We start from the raw sequence: 13,276 nt of genomic DNA, 5'->3' as shown, positions 1-13,276 counted from the left end.
TTTTAAATGAGCATTTCGTCGTCTCTATTTCATTTGGATTTTTTTTTTTAAAAAAAAAATTGAGTTTTCAATTTGTATTTTTGTGATTTTTTTAAATATTTTAATTAATTTTTTTTTTAACTTTTTAGATCCACTTAATCTTTAAATACTTAAAAAATATAAAATTTGTATAAATTTTTTAAAAAAATCAATGAATACAACAAAATACAAAAATGTACTGAATTTTCATATATTTTTATATTTTTTTTATATTTTCAATTTTTTAAATTTGTTTTCACAAATATTATACTCTAAATTAAGTGTATCTAAAAAATAATTTACATAAAATATTAAAAAAAAATCAGTAAAAGAAAAAGATACAAAAAATAAAAAACTTGATTTGTTTCGACGTAAAATATTTTACACCCAAAAATATTTTTCATGCAAATTCATTTTAGGAAAAATTAGTCTAAGGTCCCTCTTCCATTTTTAGTAATAGAAGATATCCACAATATTATTTTATAATGTCTAAGATCCCTCAACCCTACACCCATATATCATAGAGAAATTTGACTCTCTCAAATCAAATGTCATTTCTCTCTCTGTCTTCCCTATTTTGTCTCTCTCTCTCTCTCTCTCTCTCTCTCTAAATCCAAACCTCACTTGATCGAATCCCCAAATCTCTCTTCTGAAAACGAATCGGAATCGGAATCCAAATTCAGAGTCGAAATCGCATTTGAGTTCATCAACATCGTGTAATTCTCTCTCTGAATTTGCAAATTCATCAACTCAAATCCGGCGATGCAATTTGATTTGTAGTGCCCTAGATTGCTCAACTCCGGTTGGTTTCCCCAGAGAAGAAGCAACTTTTCTGGCAAGTAATCGACGAATTCAACCCCACTACCACCACCACTCTATTTCTGCTTGGGTTTCAGCCTCCGATTCCTTTTCGTGCGCTTCAACACAGCGAGGAAGAAACAGTCGGTTACCATGACAACCGCCGCAAAATTCATCTTGCCGGTGATGGGTATTTTTCCGGCGAACCTCGATAGATGACTCTAATAATAGCTCCCACAAAGGCTAATCCTAAGTTTCCATTAGCTGCACCAATTCAACCAGGTAAGAACTAATCCTAGTGGAATTTTGAAAATTGGAGAATTATTTTCCATTCAATAGTATCTGTCAAAATTGACTAGGTAGATATTTGGTTTGGTCAAATTTCTCTGGTTGATCAAATTTCTCTAGTAGGCCTCTGATTTGTTCAAATTTCTCTAGTAGGTCTCTAGTTGTTCAAATTTCTTTGGTATTGGATTTTCTTTGCATTAGCAATTTTTTCAACAAAATCAAAATTTCTCTGGATTTGATTTCTATTTTCAACTCTAAATTGATTGTTCTTATTGCATTTATGGTTCTGACTTTGGATTTTCTCTGCATTAGCAATTTTTTCATCAAAATCGAAATTTCTGTGGGTTGCTAGGAATTATCCTCCTCCTGCCCAGGTGAATTGACCCAATTTTTCGTATAAATCTACATCACAATATGCTAAAAGTTCAATACAAATTGAAGAATCTGATATCAACTATTAACCCTAGACAAAGCACTAGCTATACAAGCCTCTCAATAGCCCATTCTCAACAAAGAAGGCTCACAGTAGGAATATAACATCTTCCATCTCCTTTGACTTTTAGTGCTATGGTGTCATATGCATCCAGATCACTGAAGCCATTAAATTGTAGACAACACAAGTAAATTTCTCTAGTTTGGAGGGGGATTTTCTCTGGGTTTGAATGAATTTCTCTGGGTGGAGAGGGGAATTTCTCTGGCTTTAAAGAATTTCTCTGGGTTGAGAAAATCTAGAGAAATTCTTAGTGAGATTTTCTCTGTAAAGTCGAATTTTCTCTGAATCAATTTGAGAGACCTTAGACATTATTAAAATATTGAATGTCTTTTATATTATAAAATCTTAATACTAGGGATCCTAAAAAAAAATCCCCTTCATTTTGTCCATAATTCTTTTTTATTTCTCCATATTTGTTGACACTAATGCGTTGGTTAGAAAGTCGTTGAAAATCCTTGAAACAATATGTTGAAAGGGCTGAATTGAAAGTGAACTTGCTAAAAGTTGACATACAAAAATTCTACTAGTAAGTTATTTTGAGAATTATGATGGAAAATATTTTTTTAAAAACATATTTTTATTACGTTTTGGTTAATTAAACAACGAAAAGTGCGCACAATATTTTTCAGGAGACAAAAAAACGAAACCAAAATAAATAATAATAATAATAATAAAATTTAAAAAAAAGAAAAGAAAAGAAAAGTGATAGTTTAACCATTACCCCACCTTCTTAATCACGTCATGGTATGTTCTTCCAAACACGTGCAATTATATTATTTTATTTTTTGGCACTAAGGTGTGAAAGATTTATTTTTGAATTTTTTGGTAAATAAACTCAAATTTCAAAAAATAAAAATAAAATAGGTTAAAAAGATATTATTTGTCCAAAAAAATATTTATTTATTCAAAGTTTAAGGATTTGTCTATTTATTAAATGTCACTTATCTATACACGTATCACCTATTTGTCCATCTATCTATTCAAATATTACTTATTTATACGCGTGTCACCTATTTATTTGCCTATTTGCTCGACATCACTTATCAAAACACCTCATTACCCACCAATCACCATAGCCAGTGACTTTTTGGTGATTTCAATTTTTTTGACAACTTTTCAACGCGTATCTTTATTACTAAAAAAGAAAAATTAAACCTTTGATTAAATAACCTATGATCCAATAAAAATGACTTTTTCTCCAATTAACCCTTTACTTTTTTCTTCAATTGAATAAATTCTTAGTTAATGTATAATGATAGGTTAATATAACAATTTGTGTTGTCAATTCACAAATACAGTGGGTCCAACTTTAATCAAGTAAAAAATTACATCAAACCAAACCATTATAATACATTACATAGTCCAACAACCACCATAAAGAAAACCTATAATTCAAAGAAGAGGAATTTGGTTAGGCAATGGCTTATATCTAGTTTAAAATTAGATTGTAGCATATTGTTGGATTTCTGTGAATTCAATATGGAGTCTACAGCAATAATTCGAACTGTGTAATGTGTAGAGCTCGTAGAGCAGTTTATCCTTACAAAAAATCACGTTGATCGGATATCAATAATCACTTGATTAGAACGAATTTGTGTCAACGAAAAGTATATAATTTTTTTTATAAAAAAAAATGTAATTTACACGATATGTCATTTTGCTCCTTTTAATTTTAATTTGTTCAATTTTGGCGCTAAATTTTAAACTATGTGTCAATTTGGTCTAATTGAAAACGGAAGTTAAGGAATTAAACGGAAAATTTGCACGTGAATGACATGTGATTGGTTTCCAAGGACAAAATAGACATTTTGCTTTCCCTTTTTAGAGCCTTCTTTGCTTGTGATTGAATAGAGCCACCGACCACTACCGTTCCATTGCCTTTCGTTGCCGCCCACCACAGCCAAACAACAATCCCAACATTAGAAAACCATTATAACTATCAAAAATTACAAAACAAAATTCAATTTTCAACCCTAGATCAAAAATCACAACACAAAAATCAAATTCTCTTCTTTGTGGATAGAAAATCAAATTAATTGCATTTGAGAAATGCATTGTGATTGGTTTGTTGAGAACTTTTGAAAAATGTTGAGAAATGAAATAAATACGTTGGTAAATCCGGTTAAGGGGTGTAGATATAATTTGAAAATTAAATTGACTTGAGATTCATGATGAAAATCCTAAAATATGTGCGAAGTAGGTTTTTAATAAGAAGGGGTATTTGGTAGTGTTTTGAGAGACTACAAGCAGACGCACATCTAAGGATTTCTAGTGTTGTGCTTTAAGAGATTACTAACAGACACACACCTAGGGATTTCTAGTATTGTATTTACCACCCAATGTTTTGATGAAATGAAAGTTGTGAATTCATTTATGATTTTGGAAAAATGCATGGCATGATCCTTTGGAAATAAAACGTGTATTTTGAGTATGGCAAGTCATTGCATCTCGTGATCATGATAATATTAAAATTTATGCACTTTGTTATGAATTATCTTTGCTGGGCTATATGCTCATCCCTTTGTGAAATTTTTTAGGTACTTGAAAGGGAGATTCATAAGCCGGTTTGGGCCGTAGTAGAAGCCGGGCAGGTGATGTCCGAGCGTGTTTGGGCCGAGCTAACTTGGGCTTGTCCAGAGGCGGTTTTGCTCGGTCAAGACCCAGGACTATGTTTGGACCAAGCTACTTGGGCTTGTCCATGGCCAGAGTCGGTCTTGCTCGGCCAAGGATCAGGCCCCGTGTTTGGGCCGAGCTTACTTGGCCGAGATGGTCCCCTACCAACCCGGGTTCCATGGTTCGCACGTTTAGCTCGGCGGGAAGGCCTTCTGTTTACCGGTTCGACTTGTCTTGAACTCGGCTCTGCTACTAAGCTCGGTTATGATGGAGCTCCGCGAGTGGAGCCCTTGGACTCGTTACGTAGCACGGTCGTATGAGGCCGAGGTGATGCCGCCGGGCTGCCTAGTTCCCGCTAACGTTGTCTGGCAGTTTGGTTAGGTGGTGTTAGCTGGATTTGTGCTGATAGATGGGAGAGCAGCTTCCACGTGTCAATAGACTAATGGGTGCAGAGCTGAGCGCAGAAAGTATATAAGCATGACTGCGTCCCCCATGTTGGGGATGGAATATCATTTGGTGAGATACAATTTGACATCAATTGAATTTCTCTCTCTCTCTCTCTCTCTCAGTGTGTGCTAACTTGACCGTCAGAAGGGTTTTCCAGCGACACACCGCCGGGTGGCTCACCGCCGTTGTGTTCTCAGGTCCATCGGATAGATTCGGAGCTTGAACGAAAAGAGTATGGACAGCAACGAATATTCCTCCTCGTACAATTGGCGCCGTCTGTGGGAAAGTTTGCAGACACAACCTTGTCCTCCGAGCTCATCTGATCACCTTCCATGGCGAACAACGACGAAATACCGTTGTCTGCCATTGATGGAGTTACCCCGGAGTTAGCCAGACGGAGAGATGGACTCCCCGCCGTTCAGAACATGGCGGACCTGGAGACTTCCCCAGGAGGACTTCCAAGAGATGTGTGAGATAAGCGCGCTAGAAGTTTTGGTCACTCTCGGAGCCCAGACGGACACCGGCGGTGAAGAGAATCGCACACTAGACGTCTGGAGCACAAGTCAAGGGACAAAGACACCATCATGCATAGAATGGCGGTAGAGATGGAAGCACTCAAACGGCAGGTCAGGGGGAAGGGTGTTACTGGAGTGGGAGACCACAGTGAGCGCACCCAACCACGCCGTTCAGGCAGCCAGAGTCAGCGACACGCGCCCTCCCTTTCTATCACCAGAAGTAACAGGGTTGGAGATTCAGACGCGCCTGTAGAGAAGTCTAGCGCGCAAGATAGTACCTACCATCCCTTGCGTCCGGCGACGACGTCGAGATATTCCTACTCTGTTCGCTCAGAGGACTTGCGGGTTGTTTTGAAGGAACGGGCTCGCCGACGAGAGACTCAAAGGGTGCCCGCGTTCCAGCGGCTGTCATACGGGGGTCACACCAGCGAGGAGGTCATAATGCCGCCACCCCACCTACCCGTGCCTGTCCCTCTGGACACAGATTTGGCGAGGCTGAACGCCACCCCCTTCTCCCTTGAGATAGAAACCACTCTGCTCCCAGCGGGCTTTCCAGCCCAAGTTTACGCTTTATGACGGAAAGACCAATCCATACATGCATGTAAGCCGCTTCCGGCAGGTTATGGCCGGACATAGGCGCAATGACACTCTTATGTGCCTTATTTTCCCGTCAAGTTTGGGCGAGTTGGGCTTGAAATGGTTTGAGAGGCTGCCTGAGGAGAGCATCGAAAGGTGGCAGTAGATGGCGGAAGCATTCGTGACTTGTTTCAAAACCAATACCAAAACGCCAAAGGAAGTGGACCACCTTCTCAGTGTCAAGATGGAGTCGAGTGACACTCTCAAGGCATACAACTCCAGGTACTGGAAAACCTTCAACGATATTCTACATTTCCCGATCAACCTGGCAATCACCCAATATAAGCGCGGTCTCTCGGTCAGACATAGGCTGCGGGACTCACTTACAATGAACCAGCTGACATCCATGGGGCAACTAATGCAGCGCATTAATGAGCACATCCGAGTAGAGAATGATGCGGCGGCATCCACCGCGAAGACAACACCGGTGGTGACAGACAAGAGGGTGGCTGGCAAGGTACACGTGGTCGGACAAGAGACTAACCGTCCAAATGATCACGCCAGGAAATCTGACCGTGGACCAAATCATCGAAATCGGGGTAGGGGTCGTCGAAACGACCGAGCAGAATATCCCTGCGATGATGCGACTGATGCCAACAGAAGGTTGAACGCTCGGACGGCCATCACCACGGTATTTAAGATTCCAATCTATCGCATACTTAGCGAAATTCGTGACGAGGATTACGTCTGGTTTCCTACTAAGCTAGGCGATGCGCAAAAGGGCTTCAATCCGCGGTACCGCTGCACCTATCACAGAAAGCGTGGACACCGGACAGAGGAATGTTTTCCTTTAAAGCAACACTTGGAGGAGTTAGTCGCAGCCGGTCACTTAGACCTTTACATTGATGGGGGGCGTTAAGGCCGTGCATCCCACCCCAGCTGATCCGAATGGATCGAATGACTTAGAGGCGCCCCCTCAAGGAGTGGTCAATATGATCCACGGCATAGTGGAGCCGGCGCGTGTATGCGAGCTCCGAGGAATAATAAAAAAGGTGGAACACATGAGGGAAGTTTTGTCAGTCCAGCCCGCAATCAAAAGGGGGAAGACCAAGAATTAGTTTCTCATCTAGGGACCTAGAGCGTATTCAAACGCCGCACAACGACGCCCTGGTAGTCACCCTCTGCTTCAAAGACTTTGATGTCAAGCGTATTTTGATTGACGAAGGAAGCTCGGTTGAGATTATGTACTACGACGCGTTCAAGCAACTCAAACTCTGGGATACAGACTTGGCGCCGGCAACTTCGCCACTGGTTGGTTTCAACTCATAACCGGAGTGGCCTATGGGAAAGATCATCTTATCGGTCAAAACCGGATCCGTGGTCAAGCAGGTAGAGTTCTGGGTATTAAAGGTGCTGTCCACTTACAATCTGATCCTCGGTAGGGGATGGCTTCATGCCATGCAGGCAGTAGCGTCAACCTATCACCAGGTTATGAGATTCCCCTCGGCTATGGGGGAAGTTGAGGAAATTTGGGGAGATCAAGTCATGTCGAAGCAATGTTTCGTGGCAGTGAATGGGAGTCGAGCTGCCAAAGGCTTCATGCAAATGATTGAAGGTCCAGAAAACCAAAGTGTCATTGATGATGTGGGCACCAGGGTCGAGGGCAAGGCTGTTGAAGAGCTGGTAGAAGTACGGATCGACACGGAAAGTCCAAACAAGTTCTTTTTGCTAGGATCTAACCTGACCGCCCAAGAACGGACCGAGATGGTAGAGTTCTTGATGGCGAATATCGAAGTCTTCACATGGACGCCATATGACATGCCTGGCATTGATCCGAGCTTTATTTTCCACGAACTCAATGTTTTCCCTGATGCACGGCCTGTTATTCAAAAAACGAGGAGATCTTCATCACGTCGAGGTAGTTGCGGAGGAGGTAAGGAACCTGCTAGAAGCACGGGCTATCCAGGAAGTGCACTACCCTCGGTGGGTTTCAAACACGATCGTAGTACCCAAGAAAAATGGGAAGTGGTGAGTTTGCATTGATTACAAGACAATCAACCGGGATTGCCCGAAAGATAGCTTTCCTCTGCCCAGAATAGACCAGCTGGTGGACCTTACGGCTGGGCATAACAGGCTTAGTTTCTTGGATGCCTATCGCGGTTATCACCAGATCGCCATGCATGCTCCTGACCGCGAGATAACCTTTTTCACTACCCCAAGGGAGCTATTCTGCTATCGAGTCATGCCTTTTGGTTTGAAGAATGCCGGGGTGACTTTCCAAAGGATGGTGACCAAAATGTTCGCTCCTCTGCTCGGCCGGACGATGGAGGCTTACATCGACGATGGTGGTCAAAAGCAGGCAGCAGGCTGACCACTTGTCCGACCTAGCCGAGATGTTTGCCATTCTTAAACAGCACAAGCTACGCCTGAATGCGTCAAAGTGTGCCTTCGGCGTGGGATCCGGGAAATTCCTAGGCTTCCTAGTCACAAACCGAGGCATCGAAGCGGACCCCACACAAATCAAAGCCGTACAAGAATTGAAGCAGCCCAAGTTGGCAAAGGACGTGCAACATCTTGCTGGTATGGCAGCCGCGCTTAACCGATTCATAAGCCGGTCATCAGATCGCTGCCACCCTTTCTTTCGAGCCTTGAAATCCAAGTTTTCATGGGATGAGGAATATGACAAGGCTTTGGCCGAGCTAGAGGCGTATTTGTCTTCTGCTCCATTATTGGTGACGCCCAAGCCTGGCGAAGAACTCTACCTATATCTGGCAATTTCTCAGCATACAGTTAGTGCAATGCTTATCCGATCAGAGGGTATCCAGTATTTCCCTATCTTTTACGTGAGCAAAACCTTGATACCGGCCGAGTCGAGGTACTTGCCACTAGAAAAACTTGCATTGGCGTTGATGATGGCCTCTAGGAAATTGCCGCACTACTTTCATGCTCACACAATCGTCGTGTTAACCGAGTTCCCCTTCAAAGCCTTGTTCGAGTGAGCGGATTTCTCCGGTCGAATCCTCAAATGGGCAGTCGAGTTGGGACAATTTGATGTCAAGTTCCAACCCCGAACTGCCATAAAAGCACAAGCATTGGCCGATTTTGTTGCTGAATTCTCGGCTGGAATTCTTCCAGTATGCCCAGTGGATCTCACCACGGTAGCCGAGGAGGCGAATGAAGGCTCAACGAAAATTGCACTACAAGGTGATGGTGGCGACACGAAACTTATGCGCCCGTCCATAGAACCTCCTGTCGGAATAGTACCACAGCTCGACAATGCGACGACGGACTTAGGCATAACAGACCAACCTATTGGGTCCAATGCCGCATCGCCGAGGGGGGATGAAATGGAACCAAACAGCAGCAAACCAGAAATCGAACAGCCAAGCGACCTTGATCCCATCAACTTTCAAGCCTCCTAGGACCCCTTAGAGTGTTGAAAACTTTTCGTCGGTGAAATATGAAAACTTTTTGTAGATGGAGCCTCAAATCGTCACGGTGCCAGGCTGGGCATAGTTTTGATCTCACCAAATGGTCTGACCATCGAACACTCTATTACACTCAGATTCCCTGCGTCTAATAACGAGGCTGAGTATGAGGCGTTGTTGGCCGGGATTAAGAATGCGCTTCAGTTGTGCGCATCCAAGCTGATGGTTTACAGTGACTCCCAACTGGTTGTTAACCAAGTGTCTGGGGTCTACGAAGCCAAAGATGACAGAATGGCGAAGTACCAAGCTTTGGTAAGAGAACACATCAAGCGATTCCAAGCAATAAGGGTCTAACAAATTGGTCGTGAAGATAACGGCCGCGCGGACGAGTTAGCTGGCCTAGCTTCCATGGTCGATCGTTCATCTCCCAATCCTCTCCTTATTGAGTTTCTTCCAAGGCCTAGTATTGAGGAACCCGAGCGGACAAAGGTACTCTGCACCGAGCTTGGCCCTTCTTGGATGGACCCTATTATTCTTTTCCTGAAAGAACAGACCCTTCCAGTTGACAAAAAGGCAGCGCATAAAGTCCGGGTGAAGTCGGAGCGGTTTTGGCTCTCTCCATCTGGCGCTCTATAGAAAAAGTCATTCACCGGTCCGTACCTCAAGTGCGTACATCCAAACAGCGTAGAAGCTTTCCTATACGAAATTCACGAAGGCATATGCGGAAGCCACATTGGGGGAAGATCGTTGGCCTACCGAGCTATCTCGCAAGGATATTGGTGGCCGTGCATGCAAGCAGACGCTCAGAAATATGTTAGAAAATGTGAGAAGTGCCAGAAGTTCACCACCAAATTCACCAGCCGGCCAGAGAACTTCTTCCCCTCACAAGCCCTTGGCCTTTTGCAATGTGGGGGCTAGACATAGTGGGACCACTCCCAACGGCACCTGGCAACCGGAAGTTCTTCATTGCAGCTACAGATTACTTCACTAAATGGGTTGAAGTTGAGCCCCTAGCGACTATCAATGAGAAAGACGTCAAACGGTTTGTCTGGCAGAATGTAGTAACGCGGTTTGGCGTCCCCAAGATTCTGATTTCTGATAATGGCACCCAATTTGACGGGCGCTTATTTAGAAGATTTTGTGAGGAATTGAAGATCGAATTCTATAACTCCACTCCGGTTTAACCGCAGTCCAACGGCCAAACCGAAGCGTCAAACAAGACCATTCTTGATGGGTTGAAGAAAAGACTAGAGAAAGCCAAAGGAAAATGGGCCGAAGAACTCTCAAGTGTCCTTTGGGCATATTGGACGACCCCGAGGCGATCCATCGGGGAAACCCCTTTCGCCCTGGCGTACGGCATGGAGGCGGTCATTTTATTGGAAATCGGCATGCCTACCATCCGCAGTGAAAATTTTGAGCCCGAATTGAACTCTGAAGCAGTTGCCCTGGAATTGGACCTAGCTGATGAGCGTCGTGAAAGAGCTTTGATCCACGTGACCGCATACCAACAAGAACTGTCTAGGAAATACAACAAAACCGTGCACCCTCGACTGTTTAAAGTGGGCGACTAGGTTTTAAGGAAGGTCATGGGCAACACACTGGTGCCGGGCGAAGGCAAGCTAGGGACAAACTGGGAAGGGCCCTACAAGGTAACCGGTCTAGCGGGTAAGGGGGCATACCATTTAGAAGATTTGGATGGCAAAGGTGTACCCCGGCCATGGAATGCGGCTAACCTCAAACTGTACTATTTTTAGTATTTTTCATTCTTATGTAATTTTTTGAGGAAAGATTTGTTTTCCCCACACTTCCGAATGTAACACTCTTTTTGTCAAATATAATAGAAGTAACTTATCTTTGCTGAAGCATTTTCTTGTTTTTGATGCCAACTCTGTGGTTTCAACCGAGATGTTTTACTCCGGTTAAATGAGTTGGTGATTTACTCAACTCTGTGGTTTCAACCAAGATGTCTTACTTCGGTTAAATGAGTTGATGATTTACTCAACTCTGTGGTTTCAGTCGAGATGTTTTACTCCGGTTAAATGTGTAGATGATTTACTCAACTCTGAGATTCTAGCCGAGATGATTTACTCCGGTTAAATGAGTTGATGACTTACCCAACTGAGATTTCAGTCGAGATAATTTACCTCAGCTAAAGGAGTTGACGTTTTAATCAAAGCTTTAGCCAAGATGCTTTATCCCGGCTAAAGGTGTTGGTGACTTGCCCAACTTAAAGGTTCTAGCCGAGGTGCTTTACCCCAGCTAAAGAAGTTGTTGTTTTGCTTAGATGATGAAATATGGTACAAGGAGCAGTGCAACAAAATGAGAACTTTTCATTGCTGGTAAATTGTAATACATAAGGTGGGGCAGACAACCTGATTACATTCTTAAAAAAAAAAAAGAAAAGCTAAACTAAGGGGGAAAGGTCAGTGAAGTCATCCCCGGTTGCAACTGCCTCCAGGTCGACCGCGATTATGGTTTCTTGGGCGCCGGGCTCGACCTGGCCGGTTTCCTTCGGGCAGTTTGCTCCCTCAGCATCCTCCTCGGCGTGTTCCCCGCCTTCTTCCTCGGCCTCGGCCTCGGCTTACAGTGCACTGAAGACGTTGTTGGCATATGGCACCATGTAGGTCGGCAGAAAGGCAGCGGGGGGAGAGGCAAACACGTCGGTTCCAGATTCTTGGCCGAGCTATTCGCAACCAGCCTTCTAGCCGGACTTGAAGAAAATGTCCTTGGTGGCCTCGACTTGCTTGGTGCAGCTTTCCTCGGCCTCCTTGAAACCTTCGTTGTTTGCCTCGTCCAGTTCATCCTTCCTTGATTGCTTTAACGCATCCAGCTCGGCCTGGAGAGCATCCCTTTCCTTCTCAACGGCTCCGAGTTGGCCGAGCAGTTTGGAGTTGTCGGTATTTGCAATCTCCAAGGAAGCCTTCGACCGCCCCAGCTCGGTTTGAAGGTGCCCGACCTGGCTGGCAGCGTTGGTCGCCTTCTACCGGAGTCTATGAATCCGCTCCATCACAAGATGTTGTTTCTGGATGGCCTACAAAAAGAGAGTTTGAATAAAGAAAGCCAACCGTGCAAACACTTGAAAAATTTGAATAAAGCATGCGAAATTCTTACCCAGGTCATAGACTTGATCGAGAACTTCACGAGCCAGGTGTCAGGCACGTGGTCACTACCGGTCACGTCGCCCGGCAGGAGGAAGGCTTTTGTTAGGTCAAAGGCTAGAAGGTGTTCTTTGTTGCCTTTGACCGATGCGCTTGCCGAGATCTCCTTTCCCCGATGCTTCAACTGAGGCTTCCAAGGGGGTATTGGCTCAAATGCGACCGCAGGTTGCTCGGTGTTCAGCTCCGCAACGAGTTTGGCCGTGGGATCGGTGGTCTGAGGCCTTTTCCCGACTCGGCGGCTGTCCTTGCTAGTCTGCGCCGCGGCAGTTGAGGCCAACACAACCACGGCCCCACTTGTTTGTCCGGCAGCAGCTGCACGGGAAGGGATGCTCGGTAGCTCGGCGGATGTGGCGGTGATGAGATTTTTTATGCGGCTTCGTTTGGCCATCTCCTCTTCTTCGGTCAGCCAGATTAAGGGCACGTCCAGGAGCGTTGTATTAGGTGGTGGAGATGGTGCTTGGAGAAAGTCTGTTGCACTACTCTGGCAAGGAGCTAATTATCTGTAGGTCGGTACATAGCCGAGAAGTTCGTGGCAATCCCGGTTACGGTATCGGAGCATGGTTCTGATGGCTACTTCATTGGGGTTGTAGTAGTTGGCTTGCAAAGCTTCGATGGCTGCAAAGAGGAAAAGAAGAAAAGGCATTAGTACAGAACGGTAAAGGAAAATAATTTGACCGAGCAGTGAGCACGGCTTACATGTCGAACCGAAGTTCTTGCTGATGTACCAGCCGGGCACGTCGGCTGTTTCATAGTTTCCAGACACCCAGAAAAGTCGTCGTCGTGCATATCTTTATCCGGGGTGCCGATTACTATCTTCTCCTTGCCCGGTCTGATTTTTAGGTAGTAGTTTAGTCCATCGCTTGTATGCCCGAGGGTGTACTGGCGAAGTATTTCGGCTAATCCTAGGTTGAGGCCTAGCCGGTTGTTCAGCTCGGCTATCCC

At 44.3% G+C, this 13,276-nt stretch overlaps 1 protein-coding gene across 1 annotated transcript; it reads left to right on the top strand.

Annotated features, from left to right (window-relative positions):
* The first annotated feature begins 5,914 nt into the window (after positions 1-5,914).
* Positions 5,915-6,667, top strand: LOC145818701 (uncharacterized). The gene has a single exon (XM_082912917.1). It carries the CDS (start codon positions 5,915-5,917, stop codon positions 6,665-6,667), a length of 753 nt encoding a protein of 250 aa, XP_082769043.1.
* Positions 6,668-13,276: the final 6,609 nt, after the last annotated feature.

Source organism: Camellia sinensis, chromosome 2, assembly GCF_055761805.1.
Source record: "Camellia sinensis isolate YWXY chromosome 2, ASM5576180v1, whole genome shotgun sequence".
NCBI lineage: Eukaryota > Viridiplantae > Streptophyta > Magnoliopsida > Ericales > Theaceae > Camellia > Camellia sinensis.
Note: the sequence above shows the minus strand (reverse complement) of the source record. Positions and strands in the feature narration are given on the sequence as shown.